The sequence below is a fragment of the Pseudophryne corroboree genome, chromosome 2 (genome assembly GCF_028390025.1).
Source record: "Pseudophryne corroboree isolate aPseCor3 chromosome 2, aPseCor3.hap2, whole genome shotgun sequence".
Classification (NCBI taxonomy): Eukaryota; Metazoa; Chordata; class Amphibia; order Anura; family Myobatrachidae; genus Pseudophryne; species Pseudophryne corroboree.
The window spans coordinates 920,147,193-920,173,352 of record NC_086445.1 but is presented as its reverse complement, the minus strand read 5'-3'; the positions used below and the strand labels follow the sequence as shown (position 1 = coordinate 920,173,352).

The window sequence follows — 26,160 nt, the reverse complement described above, 5'->3', positions numbered from 1 at the left end:
GACGGTTACCTCAGGGAGAGAACCTGCTATCTCAGGGACCGTTTCAACACCCAGACCTGGACGGGCTGCGTTTAACGACGTGGCTGTTGAAACCCGGATCTTAGAAAACAGAGGGACACCAAGAATGGCCATTCATACGATGATTGCCGCTAGGAAACCGGTCAAAGCCATACACTACTACAGGATTTGGAAGAGGTACTTGGACTGGTGTCAAGAACGTGGGTGGAATTCGACGAACTTCCACTTATCCAGGCTTTTACTTTTCCTTCAGGCCGTCCTAGAGTTAGGTCTGCGGCTGGGATCTCTGAAGGTTCAAGTGTCGACTCTTTCCATCCTTTTTCAACAGCGGTTGGCATTCTTGCCAGAGGTTCAACCCTTTTTATAGGGGGTTCTAAGGATAAAGCCCCCTTTTCGTCCTCCCACTGCACCATGGGATCTAACTTTGGTGTTAAAACATAAAAATGTTTTTTTGAAATCGCCACTGTTTGAGCAGTTAGCGAGAACAGACCTGAAATATCTCTCTTGGAAGGTAACGTTGTTGCTGGCCTTGGCTTCGGCTGGGCGGGTTTCTAAGTTAGGAGCCTTATCGTGTAAGAGTCCTTTGTATTTAATTATTTTTCATGAGGATCGAGCGGAAGTCCGTACAAGGGCGGATTTCCTTCCTAAGGTTGTTTCAGGGTTTCATGTAAACCAGTAAATTGTGGTCCCATCTTTCCATTGTCTCGCGGATGGGACGTGTCCTTTGATCATGTTCGAGCTTTGCGGGTGTACGTACACGGTACGTCATCTTTCAGGAAGTCGGACATTTGTTTGTCCTTTATATGGGCCAAAGAAGGTTTGGCCGGCTTCTAAGCAGTCTCTGTCTCGAGGAATTAGACTTGCCATTCGGCAAGCTTAGATTTCCTGTGGTAAACAGGTTCCGGTTCAAATGGGTGTTCATACTACCCGATCGGTGGGTGCCTCCGGGGCGGCTGCCAGAGGTTTTTCCACTACTTAACCTTGCAGAGCGGCGACGTGGTCCTCAGCCCACACGTTCACGAAAGTTTACAAGTTTGATACCTTTGCGTCCGAAGATTCTAAGTTCGGACGTTTGGTTTTGCAGGCCACATACAGCACTCCCTCCCTGGGGGAAAACTTTGGGACGTCCCCTACTGTATAGGACTACAGTGTCCCCTAGTGGATGAAAGAGAAAAGAGGATTTTGGTACTTACCGATAAATCCATTTCTCTGAATCCTCCAGGGGACACTGGACGCCCGCCTTGGTGCTGTCCGTCTGCTGGGTTCACATTTCCTGTTCAAAGGACTCTTGTGACTCACGTAGTTAGTCCCTGGACTTTGACAAACAAGGTCACAGGATCAAATCACATTGTGGCTCTGTGCCTAATATGGATTTTACAAAGTTTGTCCAAACAGCGTTGATTTTCAAGTTAGAAGTTATTGGGTGCTGTTTGAATAGGTTGTTCGGTTCCTCGCCATGTGCTCAAGTGTCATGTCCTATTCTCTCAGTCAAATTTTCCAAACTGAGGGAGGAGGGCTGTGAAGGGGGAGGAACCGGCTGTGCAGACAATGCTAATTTTAGATTGTGCCACACCTCCGGTTGCAAGCTTCACACCCCTACTGTATAGGACTCCAGTGTCCCCTAGAGGATTCAGAGAGATGGATTTATCGGTAAGTACCAAAATCCTCTTTTTACAGACTGAATTAGATGGAGGACTACGGTTAGTGACTCTAAAGGTGCAGGTTTCTGCTTTGTCATTTTTCTTTCGGCGCTGTTTGCTTCTTTTGACAGCTTAGCTCTTGAGTCATCCAGTCTAAGGTTAATTTTTTAATTTCTATTTCTCTAACGTCCGAAGTGGATGCTGGGGACTCCGTAAGGACCATGGGGATTAGCGGCTCCGCAGGAGACTGGGCACAACTACAAAGAAAGCTTTTAGACTACTGGTGTGCACTGGCTCCTCCCACTAAGACCCTCCTCCAGACCTCAGTTAGATTCTTGTGCCCGGCCGAGCTGGATGCACACTAGGGGCTCTCCTGAGCACCCAGAAAGAAAGTATATTTAGGTTTTTTATTTTCAGTGAGATCTGCTGGCAACAGACTCACTGCAGCGAGGGACTAAGGGGAGAAGAAGCGAACCTGCCTAACAGGTGGTAGTTTGGGCTTCTTAGGCTACTGGACACCATTAGCTCCAGAGGGATCGACCGCAGGACCCGACCTTGGTGTTCGTTCCCGGAGCCGCGCCGCCGTCCCCCTTACAGAGCTAGAAGCACGAAGAAGGTCCGGAAAATCTGCGGCAGAAGACTTCACCAAGGTAGCGCACAGCACTGCAGCTGTGCGCCATTGCTCCTCATGTACACCTCATACTTCGGTCACTGATGGGTGCAGGGCGCTGGGGGGGGGGCGCCCTGAGGGCAATAGATAACACCTTGGCTGGCAAAATATACATCATATATAGTCCCAGAGGCTATATAGATGTAAAATTACCCCTGCCAGTATCACAGAAAAAGCGTGAGAAAGTCAGCCGAAAAGGGGGCGGGGCTTCTCCCTCAGCACACTGGCGCCATTTTCCCCTCACAGTTCCGCTGGAAGGAAGCTCCCTGGCTCTCCCCTGCAGTCTGAGAAAACTACAGAAGGGTAAAAAAGAGAGGGGGGGCACTAAATTTAGGCGCAGTATAGATATATATATATATGTAATATATATAAAAAAGCAGCTATAGGGAAAACACTCATTGATAGTGGGATCCCAGTGTTATATAGCGCTCTGGTGTGTGCTGGCATACTCTCTCTCTTTCTCCCCAAAGGGCTTTGTGGGGTCCTGTCCTCTGTCAGAGCATTCCCTGTGTGTTTGCGGTGTGTCGGTACGGCTGTGTCGACATGTTTGATGAGGAGGCTTATGTGGAGGCGGAGCAGATGCCTGTAAATGTGATGTCACCCCCTGCGGGGTCGACACCTGAGTGGATGGTGCTGTGGAAGGAATTACGTGATAGTATCGACTCCTTACATAAAAGGTTTGACGACATACCTAATGTGGGACAGCCGGCTTCTCAGCCTGTGCCTGCCCAGGCGTCTCAAAAACCATCAGGGGCTCTAAAACGCCCGCTACCTCAGATGGTTGACACAGATGTCGACACGGATACTGACTCCAGTGTCGACGACGAAGAGACTAATGTAACTTCCAGTAGGGCCACACGTTACATGATTGAGGCAATGAAAAATGTGTTGCACATTTCTGATGTTACCCCCGGTACCACAAAAAAGGGTATAATGTTTGGAGAGAAAAAACTACCAGTAGCTTTTCCTCCATCTGAAGAGTTAAATGAAGTGTGTGAAGAAGCGTGGGCTTCCCCTGATAAAAAGATGGTAATTTCTAAGAGGTTACTAATGGCGTACCCTTTCCCGCCAGAGGATAGGTCACGCTGGGAAACATCCCCTAGGGTGGATAAAGCGCTCACACGCTTGTCGAAGAAGGTGGCACTACCGTCTCCGGATACGGCCGCCCTGAAGGAATCTGCTGATAGAAAGCAGGAGGCTATCCTGAAATCTATATATACACACACAGGTGTGATACTGAGACCGGCTATAGCTTCAGCCTGGATGTGCAGCGCTGCTGCTGCGTGGTCAGATTCCCTGTCAGAAAATATAGATACCCTAGACAGGGACACTATTTTGCTGAACGTAGAGCATATAAAAGACGCACTTTTATACATGAGGGATGCACAGAGGGATATTTGCCGGCTGGCATCCAAAAATTAATGCAATGTCCATTTCTGCCAGGAGAGGGTTATGGACTCGGCAGTGGACAGGTGATGCAGATTCCAAACGACACATGGAAGTTCTGCCTTATAAGGGTGAGGAATTGTTCGGGGATGGTCTCTCGGACCTCGTTTCCACAGCAACAGCTGGGAAGTCTACATTTTTGCCCCATGTTCCCTCACAACCAAAGAAAGCACCGTATTATCAGGTACAGTCCTTTCGGCCCAATAGGGGCAAGCGGGTTAAAGGCGCGTCCTTTCTGCCCAGAGGCAGAGGTAGAGGGAAAAAGCTGCAGCATACAGCCAGTTCCCAGGAGCAAAAGTCCTCCCCCGCTTCCTCAAAGTCCACAGCATGACGCTGGGGCTCCACAGGCAGAGCCAGGTACGGTGGGGGCCCGTCTCAAGCATTTCAGCAAGCAGTGGGCTCGCTCATGGGTGGATCCCTGGATCCTTCAAATAGTATCTCAGGGGTACAATCTGGAATTCGAGACGTCTCCCCCCCGCCGTTTCCTCAAATCTGCCTTGCCAACCACTACCTCAGGCAGGGAGGCAGTGTTACAGGCAATTCAAAAGCTGTATTCACAACAAGTGATAGTAAAGGTGCCCCTACTTCAACAAGGAAGGGGTTACTATTCCACAATGTTTGTGGTACCGAAACCGGACGGTTCGGTGAGACACATTTTAAATTTGAAATCCTTGAACGCATATATCAAAAAATTCAAGTTCAAGATGGAATCGCTCAGGGCGGTTATTGCGAGCCTGGACGAGGGAGATTACATGGTATCGCTGGACATCAAGGATGCTTACCTACATGTCCCCATTTACCATCCTCACCAGGAGTACCTCAGGTTTGTGGTACAAGATTGTCATTACCAATTCCAGACGTTGCCGTTCGGTCTCTCCACGGCTCCGAGGGTCTTTACCAAGGTAATGGCGGAAATGATGATACTCCTTCGAAGGAAGGGAGTTTTAATTATCCCGTACTTGGACGATCTCCTGATAAAGGCGAGGTCCAGAGAGCAGTTGTTGGTAGGGGTAGCACTATCTTGGGAAGTGCTACAACAGCACGGCTGGATTCTAAACATTCCAAAGTCACAGCTGGTCCCTACGACACGCCTGCTGTTCCTAGGGATGGTTCTGGACACAGAACAGAGAAAAGTGTTTCTCCCGGAGGAGAAGGCCAAGGAGCTGTCATCTCTAGTCAGAGGCCTCCTAAAACCAAAACAGGTGTCGGTGCATCACTGCACGCGGATCCTGTGAAAAATGGTAGCTTCCTATGAAGCGATTCTATTCGGCAGGTTTCATGCAAGAACCTTTCAGTGGGACCTGTTGGACAAGTGGTCCGGATCGCATCTTCAGATGCATCATCGGATAACCCTGTCTCCAAGGACAAGGGTGTCTCTGCTGTGGTGGCTGCAGAGTGCTCATCTTCAAGAGGGCCGCAGATTCGGCATACAGGACTGGGTCCTGGTGACCACGGATGCCAGCCTTCGAGGCTGGGGAGCAGTCACACAGGGAAGAAACTTCCAAGGACTATGGTCAAGTCAGGAGACTTCCCTGCACATAAATATTCTGGAACTAAGGGCCATTTACAATGCCCTAAGTCAGGCAAAACCCCTGCTTCAAAACCAGCCGGTACTGATCCAGTCAGACAACATCACGGCAGTTGCCCATGTAAATCGACAGGGCGGCACGAGAAGCAGGACGGCGATGGCAGAAGCCACAAGGATTCTCCGATGGGCGGAAAATCACGTGTTAGCACTGTCAGCAGTGTTCATTCCGGGAGTGGACAACTGGGAAGCAGACTTCCTCAGCAGGCACGACCTCCACCCGGGAGAGTGGGGACTTCATCCAGAAGTCTTTCAAATGATTGTAAACCAGTGGGAAAAACCACAGGTGGACATGATGGCTTCCCGCCTAAACAAAAAGCTAGAAAAATATTGCGCCAGGTCAAGAGACCCGCAGGCGATAGCTGTGGACGCTCTGGTAACACCGTGGGTGTACCGATCGGTTTATGTGTTCCCTCCTCTTCCTCTCATACCAAAGGTACTGAGGATAATAAGGAGAAGAGGAGTAAGAACTATACTCATTGTTCCGGATTGGCCAAGAAGAGCGTGGTATCCGTAACTTCAAGAAATGATGTCAGAGGACCCATGGCCTCTACCGCTCAGACAGGACCTGCTGCAGCAGGGGCCCTGTCTGTTCCAAGACTTACCGTGGCTGCGTTTGACGGCATGGCGGTTGAACACCGGATCCTGAAGGAAAAGGGCATTCCGGAGGAAGTCATTCCTACGCTGATAAAAGCTAGGAAAGAAGTAACCGCGAAACATTATCACCGCATATGGCGAAAATATGTTGCATGGTGTGAGGCCAGGAAGGCCCCAACGGAAGAATTTCAGCTGGGCCGGTTCCTGCACTTCCTACAGTCAGAGGTGACTATGGGCCTTAAATTGGGTTCCATTAAGGTCCAGATTTCGGCTCTATCGATTTTCTTCCAGAGAGAATTGGCTTCACTACCTGAAGTTCAGACTTTTGTTAAGGGAGTGCTGCATATTCAGCCCCCTTTTGTGCCTCCAGTGGCACCTTGGGATCTCAACGTGGTGTTGGATTTCCTAAAGTCACATTGGTTTTAGCCACTGAAAACCGTGGATTTAAAATATCTCGCGTGGAAAGTGGTCATGTTGTTGGCCTTGGCTTCGGCCAGGCGGGTTTCAGAATTGGCGGCTTTGTCATGTAAAAGCCCTTATTTGATTTTCCATATGGATAGGGCAGAATTGAGGACTCGTCCCCAGTTTCTCCCCAAAGTGGTATCAGCTTTTCATCTGAACCAACCTATCGTGGTGCCTGCGGCTACGAATGACTTGGAGGCTTCCAAGTTGTTGGATGTAGTCAGGGCCCTAAAAATTTATGTTTCCAGGACAGCTGGAGTCAGGAAGACTGACTCGCTTTTTATCCTGTATGCGCCCAACAAGTTGGGTGCACCTGCTTCTAAGCAGACTATTGCTCGCTGGATCTGTAGTACGATTCAGCTTGCACATTCTGCGGCTGGACTGCCGCATCCTAAATCGGTAAAAGCCCATTCCACAAGGAAAGTGGGCTCTTCTTGGGCGGCTGCCCGAGGGGTCTCTGCTCTTCAACTTTGCCGAGCTGCTACTTGGTCAGGGGCAAACACGTTTGCTAAATTCTACAAATTTGATACCCTGGCTGAGGAGGACCTTGAGTTCTCTCATTCGGTGCTGCAGAGTCAACTGCACTCTCCCGCCCGTTTGGGAGCTTTGGTATAATCCCCATGGTCCTTACGGAGTCCCCAGCATCCACTTCGGACGTTAGAGAAAATAAGAATTTACTCACCGGTAATTCTATTTCTCATAGTCCGTAGTGGATGCTGGGCGCCCATCCCAAGTGCGGATTGTCTGCAATACTTGTATATAGTTATTGCTTAACTAAAGGGTTATTGTTGAGCTATCTGTTGAGAGGCTCAGTTGTTATGCTGTTAACTGGGTATTGTATCACGAGTTATACGGTGTGATTGGTGTGGCTGGTATGAGTCTTACTCGGGATTCAATATCCTTCCTAATTGTGTCAGCTCTTCCGGGCACAGTATCCTAACTGAGGTCTGGAGGAGGGTCTTAGTGGGAGGAGCCAGTGCACACCAGTAGTCTAAAAGCTTTCTTTGTAGTTGTGCCCAGTCTCCTGCGGAGCCGCTAATCCCCATGGTCCTTACGGAGTCCCCAGCATCCACTACGGACTATGAGAAATAGAATTACCGGTGAGTAAATTCTTATTTTTTTTCCTCTCGCTCTGGTCCGGACCATGCTCAGAGCGCAGAAGCCGCCTTCATCCGTATCTTACCGGCATACGTATTTCAAATGGTGCGCTGCTAGACGCTGTGACTCTCTGGGCTTTAGAGTTTCCTGAATCCTTGCATTTCTTCAAGCTGGATTGGATTTCGGACTCTGCCTAGCCTTTTAAGTGCACATCTCTGCTCTTTCAATCTGGTTCCAGCACAGAATTGCTCCACTGCCGGATGTTTGCACCTTTCCTCAGTTTGTCCTCTGTGTTCAACCTCCCTTTGTACCTCCAGTGGCACTGCGGGATTTGTCAGTGATACTCCAGGCACTTCAGGAGCTTTTGTTTGAACCCCTGGAATCTATGGACCTCAAATGGCCAGCGACAAAGCTTTCTTTTTTTTTTTTTTTTTTGTCTTCTGGATATTACATTGGCCCGAAAGACAGAACAGTGGTTGTTCTTTGAATTCGTCGCTACTTTCACAAGCTGGTGTCCAGTTTCCACCTTAACAAAGAAATAGTGGTACCGACTTTCCAATTCCCAGACCTCTCGGCGGGGGAGGCCTCCATAGATGTGGTACGTGCCCTTCTGATCTGCGTGGATTGTACCAGTTCCATCCGAAAATCAAATTCCCTCTTTATCGTCTACATATTCCCTTAGAGGAGCAGGCCAGCTGACAAACAGACTCTTGCCAGATGGCTTTGCATGACAAGCTATCAGGCTTACACACAGGCTGACCTCCCTTTGCCAGATAGTCTCTCCTCATTCTGTTTGCTCTGTGGGTCTTTTGTGGGCAGCCCCCCGTGGGAACAACTGTATAAGGCGCACTACATGTGGTATTTAGTCCCTGTCTTTCTTAGGTTCTATGCTTTTGATACATTTGCCTCTCTGGATGCTTCATTTGCACGCCAGATTCCCCTCTCTGTACAGGAGCATCCCCTCCCTTGAACAACTGCTTTGTTGGGACATCCCTGTTTTCTCCACTGTGGAGCCCTATTGAACCTGAAGAAGAAAAGGATTTATAGTAGATTTACCTTTTAACACACTCTTCGAAGTACGTAGGGTCCACGGGGTGCCCACCATGACGCATCTTGCTTCTGTGTTTTTCCTTTTGGTCACCGGTTCCCTTCCCTGTTGCGTGAGTGAGTCCTCTCTCTCCTATCCTGCTCCTGCCTTGGGCTTGACAAAACTGAATAGCCTGGGCTGTCTGCGGGGTATAGTGGGGGAAGTACCGGAGCATCCTGGCATCTGTTAAAGCTTTACCTGTTTAGTCCCCGGTAATATACACAGCCTACACCCCATTGTATCCCCTGTAAACCCTATGGATGTTAAAGAAAGTTAGTAAAGGTAAGTTTAACATAACGCTCCTTATTTTATGGAAATCTAGCATCTGACACTTGCATCATTACCTCTGTTTAATTTGTCTACTGCACAGTGTCTAATGGGTATAGCAAAAATGATGTGATGGAAAGTCCTGTATCCAGTCTCCTGGAAACTGTTTTATGTGTGCTCTGTTATAGGAGACCTATGTATGATTTTTGTTTGCCCATTGTGTACGCAGGTATCAGGACATTTTGCATTCCATTCACCTTGCTCGCAAGTCCAATCTAGGCTTGAAGACATGTGATGGTTCCCAGGAGCTGCTGAACTTTCTGCGCAGTGATGTAATAGAAGTGGCAACAAGGCTTCAGAAGGGCGGCCTAGGATATCTGGATGACACGTCAGAATTTGAAGCTAAGGTAAAATCAAAGCTGTATATTCTTTGCAATTGTCCATAACCATATCAGTACTTGAATGACTAGTGGCAGAGCTCACTCTTGGTATCTTATGACAGGTGCGTTCTCTGGAGAATCTAAAGGATTTTGGGGAATGTATCATCTTTCTGCAAGCGGCTGTCATCAAGAAGTTCTTACAGGGTTTTATGGCTCCAAAACAGAAAAAGCGTAAACCCCAATCGGAGGAGGCAGCAGCCAAAGCAGAGGAACAGGATGAGGAAAAGAAAATTGCGGAGGAAGCAAAGGTATGACACTCACCTTCAGCTATGAGTATGATAAATAACCCGCGCTTGAAAGAAATGATGAAGCTGCCCCTTTAAAAAATAATAATGAAAACAAAGGGAAGGGAGCGCTAAAATAAATATGTATAAAATTGCAAACACCTGTGAAAAAAAGGAAAAGTTAATAAATAATGTTTACAGCACTTTTGTGCTGATGTGAAAGTCCTGTACGTGGGTTTCTTTGCAATTGCCGGAGCTGCGGTCCGTACTGAGGCTGCAGCGGGGAAACCTAACTGTCTCTCCCTAACGCTGACTACCTTGAGTCATGTGACAGACTTCAGTTCTCCGTGTGGATCGCGTCCTGCCGGCTGGTTCCCGATGCTGCTGCTTGTGTTTTCGTCCCCGCACCTTCAGCTGTCCAGTGCTATTGTTGCTCTGACTAATTGCAGTTTAGTGAGATGCAAACAGGAGACTGTACTCATGGTCACAAGAGAATCTTTATTTGGCTGTGTGTATATGCATGTATATATGTATGGATATGTATGTATGTGTGTGTGTGTGTATGTATATATATATATAATATGTGTGTGTGTGTGTGTGTGTATGTATATATATGTGTATGTATGTGTGTGTATATATATATATATATATATATGTATGTATATATGTGTATGTATATATATATATATATATATATATATGTATGTATATATGTATATATGTGTATATGTATATATATGTATATGTATATATATGTGTATGTATATATATATGTGTATGTATGTATATATGTATATATATGTGTATGTATGTGTATATATATGTATATATATATATGTATATATATATGTATATATGTATGTATATATATGTGTATATATGTATGTATATATATATGTGTGTATATGTATGTATGTATATATATATTTCTCTATCGTCCTAGTGGATGCTGGGGTTCCTGAAAGGACCATGGGGAATAGCGGCTCCGCAGGAGACAGGGCACAAAAAGTAAAGCTTTTCCGATCAGGTGGTGTGCACTGGCTCCTCCCCCTATGACCCTCCTCCAGACTCCAGTTAGATTTTTGTGCCCGGCCGAGAAGGGTGCAATCTAGGTGGCTCTCCTAAAGAGCTGCTTAGAGAAAGTTTAGCTAGGTTTTTTATGTTACAGTGATTCCTGCTGGCAACAGGATCACTGCAGCGAGGGACTGAGGGGAGAAGGAGTCAACTCACCTGCGTGCAGGATGGATTGGCTTCTTGGCTACTGGACATCAAGCTCCAGAGGGACGATCACAGGTACAGCCTGGATGGTCACCGGAGCCGCGCCGCCGGCCCCCTTGCAGATGCTGAAGACAGAAGAGGTCCAGAATCGGCGGCTGAAGACTCCTGCAGTCTTCTAAAGGTAGCGCACAGCACTGCAGCTGTGCGCCATTTTCCTCTCAGCACACTTCACACGGCAGTCACTGAGGGTGCAGGGCGCTGGGAGGGGGGCGCCCTGGGAGGCAAAATGAGTACCTATAAAGGCTAAAAATACCTCACATATAGCCCTAGAGGCTATATGGAGATATTTAACCCCTGCCTGATTTCTCAAAATAGCGGGAGACGAGCCCGCCGGAAAAGGGGCGGGGCCTATCTCCTCAGCACACGGCGCCATTTCCTCTCACAGCTCCGCTGGTCAGGACGGCTCCCAGGTCTCTCCCCTGCACTGCACTACAGAAACAGGGTAAAACAGAGAGGGGGGGCAAATTTATGGCGATATTTTTATATAACAAAGCAGCTATAGGGGAGCACTTATTATAAGGCTATCCCTGATATATATATATAGCGCTTTTGGTGTGTGCTGGCAAACTCTCCCTCTGTCTCCCCAAAGGGCTAGTGGGTCCTGTCTTCATTAGGAGCATTCCCTGTGTGTCTGCTGTGTGTCGGTACGTGTGTGTCGACATGTATGAGGACGATATTGGTGTGGAGGCGGAGCAATTGCCAAATATGGGGATGTCACCTCCTAGGGGGTCGACACCAGAATGGATGCCTTTATTTATGGAACTACGGGATAGTGTCAACACGCTAAAGCAGTCGTTTGACGACATGAGACGGCCGGACAATCAATTAGTGCCTGTCCAGGCGACTCAAACACCGTCAGGGGCTGTGAAACGCCCTTTGCCTCAGTCGGTCGACACAGACCCAGACACAGGCGATGACTCCAGTGGTGACGGTGACGAATCAACCGTATTTTCCAGTAGGGCCACACGTTATATGATTTTGGCAATGAAGGAGGCGTTACATTTAGCTGATACTACAGGTACCACTAAACAGGGTATTATGTGGGGTATGAAAAAACTACCTATAGTTTTTCCTGAATCAGAAGAACTAAATGACGTGTGTAATGAAGCGTGGGTTGCCCCTGATAAAAAGCTGATAATTTCAAAGAAATTATTGGCATTATACCCTTTCCCGCCAGAGGTTAGGGAGCGCTGGGAAACACCTCCTAGGGTGGACAAGGCGCTAACACGCTTATCTAAACAAGTGGCGTTACCCTCTCCTGAGACGGCCGCACTTAAAGATCCATCAGATAGGAGGATGGAAAATATCCAAAAAAGTATATACACACATGCAGGTGTTATACTACGACCAGCTGTAGCAACTGCCTGGATGGGCAGTGCGGGGGTAGTTTGGTCAGAATCCCTGATTGAAAATATTGATACCCTGGACAGGGACAATATTCTACTGTCGTTAGAACAAATAAAGGATGCATTTCTTTATATGCGTGATGCACAGAGGGATATATGCACACTGGCATCACGGGTAAGTGCTATGTCCATTTCGGCCAGAAGAGCTTTATGGACGCGACAGTGGACAGGCGATGCGGATTCAAAACGGCATATGGAAGTTTTGCCGTATAAGGGGGAGGAGTTATTTGGAGTCGGTCTATCAGATTTGGTGGCCACGGCTACAGCCGGGAAATCCACCTTTCTACCTCAAGTCACTCCCCAACAGAAAAAGGCACCGACTTTTCAACCGCAGCCCTTTCGTTCCTTTAAAAATAAGAGAGCAAAGGGCTATTCATATTTGCCACGAGGCAAAGGTCGAGGGAAGAGACAGCAACACGCAGCTCCTTCCCAGGATCAGAAGCCCTCCCCGGCTTCTACAAAAGCCTCAGCATGACGCTGGGGCTTCTCAAGTGGACTCGGGGACGGTGGGCGGTCGTCTCAAAAATTACAGCGCGCAGTGGGCTCACTCGCAAGTAGATCCCTGGATCCTGCAGATAATATCTCAGGGATACAGGTTGGAATTAGAGACAGATCCACCTCGCCGTTTCCTGAGGTCTGCTTTACCAACGTCCCCCTCCGAAAGGGAGACGGTGTTGGAAGCCATTCACAAGCTGTACTCTCAGCAGGTGATAGTCAAGGTACCTCTTCTGCAACAAGGGAAGGGGTATTATTCCACTCTTTTTGTGGTACCGAAGCCGGATGGCTCGGTAAGGCCTATTCTAAATCTGAAGTCCTTGAACCTGTACATAAAGAAGTTCAAGTTCAAAATGGAGTCACTCAGAGCAGTGATAGCGAACCTGGAAGAGGGGAACTTTATGGTATCCTTGGACATCAAGGATGCGTATCTCCACGTTCCAATTTACCCCTCACACCAGGGGTACCTCAGGTTCGTTGTACAAAACTGTCACTATCAGTTTCAGACGCTGCCGTTCGGATTGTCCACGGCACCTCGGATCTTTACAAAGGTAATGGCCGAGATGATGATTCTTCTTCGAAGAAAAGGCGTATTAATTATCCCATACTTGGACGATCTCCTAATAAGGGCGAGGTCCAGAGAACAGCTAGAGATGGGATTAGCACTGTCTCAAGAAGTGCTAAAACAGCACGGGTGGATTCTGAATATTCCAAAATCCCAGTTAATGCCGACAACTCGTCTGCTGTTCCTAGGGATGATTCTGGACACGGTTCAGAAAAAGGTTTTTCTCCCGGAGGAAAAAGCCAAGGAGTTATCCGAGCTTGTCAGGAACCTCCTAAAACCAGGAAAGGTGTCTGTACATCAATGCACAAGAGTCCTGGGAAAAATGGTGGCTTCTTACGAAGCGATTCCATTCGGCAGATTCCACGCAAAAATTTTCCAAAGGGATCTGTTGGACAAATGGTCAGGGTCGCATCTTCAGATGCACCTACGGATAACCCTGTCTCCAAGGACAAGGGTGTCTCTTCTGTGGTGGTTGCAGAGTGCTCATCTATTGGAGGGCCGCAGATTCGGCATACAGGATTGGATCCTGGTGACCACGGACGCCAGCCTGAGAGGCTGGGGAGCAGTCACACAAGGAAGAAACTTCCAGGGAGTATGGACGAGCCTGGAAACGTCTCTTCACATAAACATTCTGGAACTAAGAGCAATATACAATGCTCTAAACCAGGCAGAACCTCTGCTTCAGGGAAAACCGGTATTGATCCAGTCGGACAACATCACGGCAGTCGCCCATGTGAACAGACAGGGCGGCACAAGAAGCAGGAGGGCAATGGCAGAAGCTGCAAGGATTCTTCGCTGGGCAGAGAATCATGTGATAGCACTGTCAGCAGTGTTCATCCCGGGAGTGGACAACTGGGAAGCAGACTTCCTCAGCAGACACGATCTTCACCCGGGAGAGTGGGGACTTCATCCAGAAGTCTTCCACATGCTGGTAACCCGTTGGGAAAGACCAATGGTGGACATGATGGCGTCTCGCCTCAACAAAAAACTGGACAGGTATTGCGCCAGGTCAAGAGATCCGCAGGCAATAGCTGTGGACGCGCTGGTAACGCCTTGGGTGTACCAGTCGGTGTATGTGTTTCCTCCTCTGCCTCTCATACCAAAAGTATTGAGAATTATACGGCAAAGAGGCGTAAGAACGATACTAGTGGTTCCGGATTGGCCAAGGAGGACTTGGTACCCGGAACTTCAAGAGATGATCACGGAAGATCCGTGGCCTCTACCTCTAAGGAGGGACTTGCTTCAGCAGGGTCCCTGTCTGTTTCAAGACTTACCGCGGCTGCGTTTGACGGCATGGCGGTTGAACGCCGGATCCTAAAGGAAAGAGGCATGCCGGAAGAAGTCATTCCTACTTTGATTAAAGCAAGGAAGGAAGTAACCGTGCAACATTATCACCGAATTTGGCGAAAATATGTTGCGTGGTGCGAAGATCGGAGTGCTCCGACGGAGGAATTTCAACTGGGTCGATTCCTACATTTCCTGCAATCAGGATTGTCAATGGGTCTCAAATTGGGATCTATTAAGGTTCAAATTTCGGCCCTGTCGATTTTCTTTCAAAAAGAATTGGCTTCAGTCCCTGAAGTCCAGACCTTTGTTAAGGGAGTGCTGCATATACAGCCTCCTGTGGTGCCTCCAGTGGCACCGTGGGATCTAAATGTGGTTTTGGACTTCCTAAAATCTCATTGGTTTGAACCACTAAAAAAGGTGGATTTGAAATATCTCACATGGAAAGTGACCATGCTTCTAGCCCTGGCTTCTGCCAGGAGAGTGTCAGAATTGGCAGCTTTATCTTACAAAAGCCCATATCTGATTTTCCATTCGGACAGGGCAGAACTGCGAACTCGTCCGCATTTTCTCCCTAAGGTGGTGTCAGCATTTCATCTGAACCAGCCTATTGTAGTGCCTGCGGCTACAAGTGACTTGGAGGACTCCAAGTTACTGGACGTTGTCAGAGCATTAAAAATATATATTGCAAGGACAGCTGGAGTCAGAAAATCTGACTCGTTGTTTATATTGTATGCACCCAACAAGATGGGTGCTCCTGCGTCTAAGCAGACGATTGCTCGTTGGATCTGTAGCTCAATCCAACTTGCACATTCTGTGGCAGGCTTGCCACAGCCTAAATCTGTAAAGGCCCACTCCACAAGGAAGGTGGGCTCATCTTGGGCGGCTGCCCGAGGGGTCTCGGCATTACAACTTTGCCGAGCAGCTACGTGGTCAGGGGAGAACACGTTTGTAAAATTTTACAAATTTGATACTCTGGCTAAGGAGGACCTGGAGTTCTCTCATTCGGTGCTGCAGAGTCATCCGCACTCTCCCGCCCGTTTGGGAGCTTTGGTATAATCCCCATGGTCCTTTCAGGAACCCCAGCATCCACTAGGACGATAGAGAAAATAAGATTTTACTTACCGATAAATCTATTTCTCGGAGTCCGTAGTGGATGCTGGGCGCCCATCCCAAGTGCGGATTATCTGCATGAGTTGTACATAGTTATTGTTAACTAATTCGGGTTATTGTTAAAGGAAGCCATCTTTCAGAGGCTCCGCTGTTATCATACTGTTAACTGGGTTTAGATCACAAGTTGTACGGTGTGATTGGTGTGGCTGGTATGAGTCTTACCCGGGATTCAAAATCCTCCCTTATTGTGTACGCTCGTCCGGGCACAGTACCTAACTGGAGTCTGGAGGAGGGTCATAGGGGGAGGAGCCAGTGCACACCACCTGATCGGAAAAGCTTTACTTTTTGTGCCCTGTCTCCTGCGGAGCCGCTATTCCCCATGGTCCTTTCAGGAACCCCAGCATCCACTACGGACTCCGAGAAATAGATTTATCGGTAAGTAAAATCTTATTTTATGTGTATATGTGTGTGTATATATATATATATATCTATGTATATATATGTACAGTGTGAGTGTTTGCAGTGTAAAAGCCAAAGCAGTCCAAAAGGCCTTACATCCACAGAAACAGGCGGCACTCCACGGATTTGATATGAAAACAAATTTTTTTATGAAGTGAACAACATGACGAGGCCAACGTTTCAACACCGCGGCGGGTGTTTTTGTCAAGGACACATGGTGAAAACAAAAGTCCTTGACAAAAACACCCGCCGCGGTGTTGAAACGTTGGACTCGTCATGTTGTTCACTTCATAAAAAAATTTGTTTTCATATCAAATCCGTGGAGTGCCGCCTGTTTCTGTGGATGTAAGGCCTTTTGGACTGCTTTGGCTTTTACACTGCAAACACTCACACTGTGCATTATTTCAAGGAGGGCACCCCGGTCTATGCTTTATTATTTTGGAGTGCCAACTATCCCCATTGTATGTATATATGTATATATATATACATACAGGTTGAGTATCCCAATATTCCGAAATACGGAATATTCCGAAATACGGACTTTTTTGAGTGAGACTGAGATAGTGAAACTTTTGTTTTTTGATGGCTCAATGTACACAAACTTTGTTTAATACTCAGTTATTAAAAATATTGTATTAAATGACCTTCAGGCTGCGTATATAAGGTGTATATGAAACATAAATGATTTGTGTGAATGTACAAACACTTTGTTTAATGCACAAAGTTATAAAAAATATTGGCTAAAATGACCTTCAGGCTGTGTGTATAAGGTGTATATGTGACATAAATGCATTCTGTGCTTAGATTTAGGTCCCATCACCATAATATCTCATTATGGTATGCAATTATTCCAAAATACGGAAAAATCCCATATCCAAAATTCCTCTGGTCCCAAGCATTTTGGATAAGGGATACTCAACCTGTATGTATATATATGTGTGTATATATATATATATATATATATATATATATATATATATATGTGTGTGTGTGTATATATATATATATATATATATATATGTGTGTGTGTGTATATATATATATATATATATATATATATGTGTGTGTGTATATATATATATATATATATATATATATATATATGTGTGTGTATATATATATATATATGTGTGTGTATATATATATATATATATATATATATATATATATATATATTTTAATCTAGAAAACGATCAGTGTAATTTTTATTTCAAGTGACTTGCCAGTCTGTAAATTTAATCACTAGTACTGAATGTGTATGATGTCATTACAAAGCTACCAGGTGGTGTGTCTTTGTCACAATGCCCCTTGTCACATCTATCCCTGCACAGATTAGATTTTTCTCCCACTTGCATATGGTACTTTTAGGAGGCCTTTGATTATGTTCCAAACATTTTTTCATTCTTACATCAGTATCCTTGTGAAGGTGAAAATAACATTGTTTATGTTTGGATGAGTGCTCCCCTTTTATGGCTATCCCTGCTGCAGTCCGAGGCATACATATTTCTCATGTAATGTGCATACCTTTAATGTCCACATGGTGGCAGCAAACCGATAAATCAGTCTTGATGATGCTTCTTGTACTACAAGGTGAAATGTATTATTGCTGTAACTTTCTGTTCGGTGGGTGAGGGTGTACAGGTATTTCATAAAAAATAATAATGTATGGCTACCATTGCATTGTTAGACTTTAATCTTTCACTAGGGGGACTAGATGGGCCAAGTGGTTCTTATCTGCCATCAAATTCTATGTTTCTAGGATAATATGCATTTAGTAAATAGGGGTAGTCACATGTGGGTGTTATACATTGTGAAGTGCAGAATCAAGATTTTTAATGAGCTGGCATTAAAGTGCTACCGTTCTGCAGCAGAAGATTTAAGCAATGGGACAGTGATTTCCACCGTTAGTATCTGTTTTCTTAGTACAGTGTCCATGTGCATTGCTTGCATGGTTGAACTAGACTGAATGTGACAAGATAAATCTAGAGTCTGAGCATTTCACCTTAACCACTGTAGCGTTCCAGTCATTTTTTGTCAATAGAAGCTGATAAGTAAAAAGCTGGATTAAACTGAAATTGTGTTTTTTGATGGCTAAGGGGAAATGGTACTTTACATCAGTGTTTGCACTTGACTACGAAGTGCTTTGTTTCAGGCTATGTACAACCTACAGCAATATAAATGGGCAATGCTACGATGTGGTTTTGTGCAAGTTTTCTTTCTGCAAAAGTATTTTAAAATCTTTAGAGTGGGGATGTAGAATAACAAGTGGTGCCATCCAGTGAACTCTATGTAAAGTTTAAAGTGCACTGTATTACCCCACCAGGCAGGGAGAAAGGGTTGCTTCAAGAGCATGTAAAACTGTCCAAATTGTCAATAACTGCTAGATTTAAATGCTGATAACTTCAGTGCATTCTGTACCTATACATAGAATATTATGCAACTAAACTGTCACTCTAAAGTGTTTCGATTTTTCTCTAGCATCCATAAGGGATATTGGGGAGATTTAGTACGATGGTTTATAGATGGGTTCCAAAGGAGCCGGTGCATTTTAAATTCTTCACTGGGTGTGCTGGCTCCTCCCCTCTATGCCCACTCCCACAGGCAGTTTAGAAAAAAGTGCCCTCAGGAGAGGATGCACATCTCTGCAGCTCCAGGGAGTTTTCTCCAGCATCCATTAGGGTTATTGGGGACAGATTAATACGATGGGGTATAGACTGGTCCAAAGGTCACTTTAAATATCTTCAACTGGGTGTGCTGGCTCCTCCCCTATATGCCTCCTCGTACAGGTCAGTTTTAGAAAAAAGTGCCCTCCGGAGAGGATGCACACTCTGCAAGCTCCAGAGTTTTTCTTCAATTTTTTTTAAACGTATTTCTCTGACATCCTAGTGGATGCTGGGAACTCCGTAAGGACCATGGGGAATAGCGGGCTCCGAAGGAGGCTGGGCACTCTAGAAAGATTTCAGACTACCTGGTGTGCACTGGCTCCTCCCACTATGACCCTCCTCCAAGCCTCAGTTAGAATTCGTGCCCGGCCGAGGTTGGATGCACACTAGGGGCTCTCCTGAGCTCTTAGAAAGAATAGACTTAGGTTTTTTATTTTCAGTGAGACCTGCTGGCAACAGGCTCACTGCAGCGAGGGACTAAGGGGAGAAGAAGCGAACTCGCCTGCTTGCAGCCGGATTGGGCTTCTTAGGCTACTGGACACCATTAGCTCCAGAGGGATCGACCGCAGGCCCAGTCCTTGGTGTTCGGTCCCGGAGCCGCGCCGCCGTCCCCCTTACAGAGCCAGAAGCAAGAAGATGGTCCGGAAAATCGGCGGCATGAAGACTCTGTCTTCACCAAGGTAGCGCACAGCACTGCAGCTGTGCACCATTGCTCCTCTCACACTTCACACTCCGGTCACTGAGGGTGCAGGGCGCTGGGGGGGGGGGCGCCCTGAGGCAGCAATAATAACACCTTGGCTGGCTAAAATACCTCAATATATAGCCCCAGAGGCTATATATGAGGTAAATACCCCTGCCAGAATTCCATAAAAAGCGGGAGAATAGGCCGCGAAAAAGGGACGGAGCCTATCTCCTCAGTACACTGGCGCCATTTTTCCCTCACAGCTCGGCTGGAAGGAAGCTCCCTGGCTCTTCCCTGCAATATACAGTAACAGTAAGAGGGAAAAGAGAGGAGGGGCATTAAATTTGGCAGTATATATACATATATATTATATGAAAAGCAGCTATTAGGGACATAACTCAGTTAGTCCCTGTATATATATAGCGCTCTGGTGTGTGCTGGCATACTCTCACTCTGTCCCCCCAAAGGGCTTTTTGTGGGTCCTGTCCTCTGTTGAGCATTCCCTGTGTGTGTGGGGTGTGTCGGTACGGCTGTGTCGACATGTTTGATGAGGATAATGAGGTGGAGGCGGAGCAGATGCATTTTGATGGGACGTCACCCCCTGCGGGGCAGACACCCGAGTGGATGAACTTATGGAAAGAAATGAGTGCACGTATAGATTCTTTACATAAGAAATTTGACGACATGCCAAATGTGGGACAGCCGGGATCTCAGCTCGTGCCTGTCCAGGTGCCTCAGGGGTCGTCAGGGGCTCTAAAACGCCCGCTACCTCAGTTTGCAGACCCGGATGTCGACACGGATACTGATAACAGTGTCGACGACGATGAGTCAAACCTAATGCCTGTCAGGGCCATTCACTGCATGATTGAGGCAATGAAAGAGGTGTTAAACATTTCTGATTTACATCCAGGTACCACAAAAAAGGGTATTATGTTTGGGGAGAAAAAACTACCCGTAGTTTTTCCCCCATCAGATGAACTAAATGAAGTGTGTGAAGAAGCGTGGCTTTTCCCTGATAAAACATTTGTAATTCCTAAGAAGGTACTAATGGCGTTCCCTTTCCCGCCAGAGGATAGGTCACGTTGGGAAACACCACCTAGGGTGGATAAAGCACTCACACGTTTGTCAAAAAAGGTGGCACTACCCTCTCAGGATACGGCCGCCCTTAAGGAGCCTGCTGATAGAAAGCAGGAGGCAATCCTGAAGTCTGTATACACACACTCAGGCATTATACTTAGACCAGCTATTGCGTCAGCTTGGATGTGCAGTGCTGCCGCTGCATGGTCAGATAAACTGTCAGAAAATATTGACACACTAGACAGAGACACTATTCTGCTAACGATTGACCATATAAAAGATTCAGTCTTATATATGAGAGATGCACAGAGGGAAATTTGCCGGCTGGCATCTTAAGTAAGTGCATTGTCTATCTCTGCTAGGAGATGCTTATGGACTCGTCAGTGGACGGGAGATGCAGATTCCAAGAGGCACATGGAAGTTTTGCCTTATAAAGGGGAGGAATTATTTGGGGATGGTCTCTCCGACCTAGTTTCCACAGCAACGTCTGGGAAGTCAGCATTTTTACCCCATGTTCCCTCACAGCCTAAGAAGGCGCCATTTTATCAGGTTCAGTCCTTTCGGACCCAGAAAAGCAAGCGTGGAAAAGGAGGGACTTTTCTGTCTAGAGGCAGAGGTAGGGGAAAAAGGCTGCAACAGACAGCAGGTTCCCAGGAACAAAAGTCCTCCCCCGCTTCCCCTTCCAAGTCCGCCGCATGACGGTGGGGCTCCACAGGTGGAGCCAGGTACGGTGGGGGCCCGCCTCAGAAATTTCAGCGATCAGTGGGCTCGCTCACAGGTGGATCCCTGGATCCTTCAAGTAGTATCTCAGGGATACATGCTGGAATTCGAGGCGGCTCCACCCCACCGGTTCCTAAAATCTGCCTTGCCGATTGCTCCCTCAGACAGGGAGGCGGTGCTAGCGGCAATTCACAAGCTGTATTCTCAGCAGGTGATAATCAAGGTACCCCTACTTCAACAAGGCCGGGGTTACTATTCCACACTATTTGTGGTACCGAAGCCGGACGGTTCGGTGAGACCCATTTTAAATTTGAAGTCCTTGAACATGTACATAAAAAAATTCAAGTTCAAGATGGAATCGCTCAGGGCGGTTATTGCAAGCCTGGACGAGGGGGATTACATGGTTTCCCTGGACATCAAGGATGCTTACCTACATGTCCCCATTTACCATACTCACCAGGAGTACCTCAGATTTGTGGTACAGGATTGCCATTACCAATTCCAGACGCTGCCGTTTGGACTCTCCACGGCACCAAGGGTATTTACCAAGGTTATGGCGGAAATGATGATACTCCTTCGAAGAAAGGGAGTTTTAATTATCCCGTACTTGGACGATCTCCTAATAAAGGCACGGTCCAAAGAACAGTTGTTGGTGGGAGTAGCACTATCTCAGGAAGTGCTGAACCAGCACGGCTGGATTCTGAATATCCCAAAGTCACAGCTGGTCCCGACGACACGTCTACTGTTCCTGGGGATGATTCTGGACACAAACCAGAAAAAAGTGTTTCTCCCGGAGGAGAAAGCCAGGGAGTTGTCTTCTCTAGTCAGAGACCACCTGAAACCAAAACAGGTATCGGTGCATCACTGCACGCGGGTCCTGGGAAAGATGGTAGCTTCTTACGAAGCAATTCCATTCGGCAGGTTCCATGCCAGAATCTTTCAGTGGGACCTGTTGGACAAGTGGTCCGGATCGCATCTTCAGATGCATCGCTTGATAACCCTGTCTGCAAGAACCAGGGTGTCTCTTCTGTGGTGGCTGCAGAGTGCTCATCTTCTGGAGGGTCGCAGATTCGGCATTCAGGACTGGGTCCTGGTGACCACGGATGCCAGCCTGCGAGGCTGGGGGGCAGTCACAAAGGGAAGAAACTTCCAAGGACTATGGACTAGTCAGGAGACTTCCCTTCACATAAATATTCTGGAACTAAGGGCCATCTACAATACCCTAAGTCAAGCAAAATCCCTGCTCCTACACCAGCCGGTGCTGATCCAGTCAGACAACATCACGGCAGTCGCCCATGTGAATCGACAGGGCGGCACAAGAAGCAGGATGGCAATGACAGAAGCCACAAGAATTCTCCGATGGGCGGAAAATCATGTACTAGCACTGTCAGCAGTGTTCATTCCGGGAGTGGACAACTGGGAAGCAGACTTCCTCAGCAGACACGACCTCCACCCGGGAGAGTGGGGACTTCATCCAGAAGTCTTCCAAATGATTGTACATCAGTGGGGTCGTCCACAGGTGGACAGGATGGCGTCCCGCCTAAACAAAAAACTAGAGGTATTGCGCCAGGTCAAGAGACCCTCAAGCGATAGCTGTGGACGCTCTGGTGACACCGTGGGTGTACCAGTCAGTTTATGTGTTCCCTCCGCTGCCTCTCATAGCAAAGGTATTGAGAATAATAAGAAAGGGAGGAGTTAACACAATTCTCGTGGTTCCGGATTGGCCAAGAAGAACATGGTACCCGGAACTTCAAGAGATGATCTCAGAGGACCCGTGGCCTCTGCCGCTAAGACAAGACCTGCTACAGCAGGGGCCCTGTCTGTTCCAAGACTTACCGCGGCTGTGTTTGACGGCATGGCGGTTGAACGCCGGATCCTGAAAGAAAAGGGCATTCCGGAGGAAGTCATTCCTACGCTTATTAAAGCCAGGAAAGAGGTTACAGCAAATCATTATCACCGCATATGGCGGAAATATGTTGCATGGTGTGAGGCCGAAAAGGCCCCAACTGAGGAATTTCAACTAGGTCGATTTCTGCATTTCCTGTAAGCAGGAGTGAATATGGGCCTAAAACTGGGTTCCATTAAGGTACAGATCTCGGCTCTATCGATTTTCTTTCAGAAAGAACTAGCTTCAGTACCTGAAGTTCAGACATTTGTAAAGGGAGTGCTGCATATTCAGCCCCCATATGTGCCTCCTGTGGCACCTTGGGATCTCAATGTGGTGTTGAGTTTCTTAAAATCACATTGGTTTGAACCACTAAAAACCGTGGATCTGAAATATCTCACGTGGAAGGTTGTCATGTTATTGGCCTTGGCTTCTGCCAGGCGAGTATCAGAATTGGCGGCTTTGTCTTATAAAAGCCCTTATCTGATTTTCCATATGGATAGGGCAGAATTGAGGACTCGTCCCCAGTTTCTCCCTAAGGTGGTGTCAGCGTTTCATTTGAACCAGCCTATTGTGGTGCCTGCGGCCACTAGGGACTTGGAGGACTCCAAGTTGTTCGACGTGGTCAGGGCCCTGAAAATATGTTTCCAGGACGGCTGGAGTCAGAAAATCTGACTCGCTGTTTATCCTATATGCACCCAACAAGCTGGGTGCTCCTGCTTCTAAGCAGACTATTGCTCGTTGGATTTGTAGTACAATTCAACTTGCACATTCTGTGGCAGGCCTGCCACAGCCAAAATCTGTCAATGCCCATTCCACAAGGAAGGTGGGCTCATCTTGGGCGGCTGCCCGAGGGGTCTCGGCTTTACAACTTTGCCGAGCTGCTACTTGGTCAGGGGCAAACACGTTTGCAAAATTCTATAAATTTGATACCCTGGCTGAGGAGGACCTGGAGTTCTCTAATTCGGTGTTGCAGAGTCATCCGCACTCTCCCGCCCGTTTGGGAGCTTTGGTATAATCCCCATGGTCCTTACGGAGTTCCCAGCATCCACTAGGACGTCAGAGAAAATAAGAATTTACTCACCGGTAATTCTATTTCTCGTAGTCCGTAGTGGATGCTGGGCGCCCATCCCAAGTGCGGTTTATCTGCAATACTTGTACATAGTTATTGTTAACTAAATCGGGTTATTGTTGAGCCATCTGTTGAGAGGCTCAGTTGTTTTCATACTGTCAAACTGGATATAGTATCACGAGTTGTACGGTGTGATTGGTGTGGCTGGTATGAGTCTTACCCGGGATTCAAAATCCTTCCTTATTGTGTACGCTCGTCCGGGCACAGTATCCTAACTGAGGCTTGGAGGAGGGTCATAGTGGGAGGAGCCAGTGCACACCAGGTAGTCTGAAATCTTTCTAGAGTGCCCAGCCTCCTTCGGAGCTCGCTATTCCCCATGGTCCTTACGGAGTTCCCAGCATCCACTACGGACTACGAGAAATAGAATTACCGGTGAGTAAATTCTTATTTTCTTTTGGTATGCTGTTTGGGCAACAGCATACCTGCAACGTGGGAGTTAGGGGGGGCAGGTGCAGAGCCGCTTCCCCGCTGCAGGACCACCGTCCTGAGGGGCGGTTTGTTCAGGGCATGGCGCCTTGGCTGTCGCAGCATGCCCCACACCCCTAATGCTGCCTGAAGGTGATCATCGGCGGTGAGTACACATCGGGGACCCCACTAGGGAGGTCCCCCGTTTCACTGTGCCGCAGAAGCACAGGTGAGGCATATGGGTGTCTCCAGGGGGGAACCCGCTGTAGCCCCTGCATGAGACTGGCAAAATACTTGTACCAAGCATTTATGTGAGGCTACAAACACTTAGAGACATGGCCAGTACAAATATTAACACAGTAGCTCCGGCGCCATTATGGGGTGCTGAGCTACATAAGAACGGGCTCAGCGGCATTTTGGCGCCTTCCTCTGCATAAGCAGCACCAGCCTCACACAGCTCCTCCATGTAGAGGGGGAGAGCTGCTATATTGCGCACAAATATCAGTCTCACTGTTAGTTCTGTATATGTAAAACGCTGACAGCCTCACTGGGGCTGTGCAGTGTTGGGGTCGCTGGTGTCCTCTCCTGTGTTTCCTCTCACATGCAATAGGGCAGGCTTGTATTGTATTTCAGGCTGTGTTGTATGTGTATTATACCTGTTTCTCTGACGTCCTAGTGGATGCTGGGAACTCCGTAAGGACCATGGTGAATAGACGGGCTCCGCAGGAGACTGTGCACTCTAAAGAAAAGATTAGGTACTATCTGGTGTGCACTGGCTCCTCCCTCTGCCCCTCCTCCAGACCTCAGTTAGGATCTGTGCCCGGCCAGAGCTGGGTGCTCCTAGTGGGCTCTCCTGAGCTTAATAGTAAAGAAAGTATTTATTAGGTTTTTTATTTTCAGTGAGCTTCTGCTGGCAACAGACTCACTGCTACGTGGGACTAAGGGGAGAAAAGCAAACCTACCTGCTTGCAGCTAGTTTGTGCTTCTTAGGCTACTGGACAGCATTAGCTCCAGAGGGTTCGAACACAGGCACCTGTCCTCGATCGTCCGTTCCCGGAGCCGTGCCGCCGTCCCCCTTGCAGAGCCAGAAGAACAGAAGCTTGAAGACGACGAAATCGGCGGCTGAAGACTCCTGTCTTCATTAAGGTAGCGCACAGCACCGCAGCTGTGCGCCATTGCTCCCAGCACACTTACACACTCCGGTCACTGCAGGGTGCAGGGCGTTGGGTGGGGGGGGCGCGCCCGCCCGCCCTGGGCTGCAATTGAAGTACCTTTAGCATAAAAAAATACATATATACAGTCTAGCACTGTATATATGTAAAAAACCCCGCCATTTTTTTTACATGGAAAGCGGGACAGAAGCCCGCCACTGAGGGGGCGGGGCCTTCTTCCTCAGCACACCAGCGCCATTTTCTCCTCACAGCTCCTCTGGAAGCAGCTCCCCAGGCTCTCCCCTGCAGTA

At 47.6% G+C, this 26,160-nt stretch overlaps 1 protein-coding gene across 1 annotated transcript in view; it reads left to right on the top strand.

The window, feature by feature from the left end:
- The window catches only part of BAZ1B (bromodomain adjacent to zinc finger domain 1B), a 303,893-nt gene that overhangs the window by 237,963 nt on the left and 39,770 nt on the right, over nucleotides 1–26,160 (top strand). Inside the window, exons 12-13 of the mRNA XM_063956151.1 lie at nucleotides 9,100–9,277; nucleotides 9,373–9,558. Of these exons, the coding sequence (XP_063812221.1) occupies nucleotides 9,100–9,277; nucleotides 9,373–9,558 (364 nt within the window). The remainder of the gene's footprint in view (nucleotides 1–9,099; nucleotides 9,278–9,372; nucleotides 9,559–26,160) is intronic.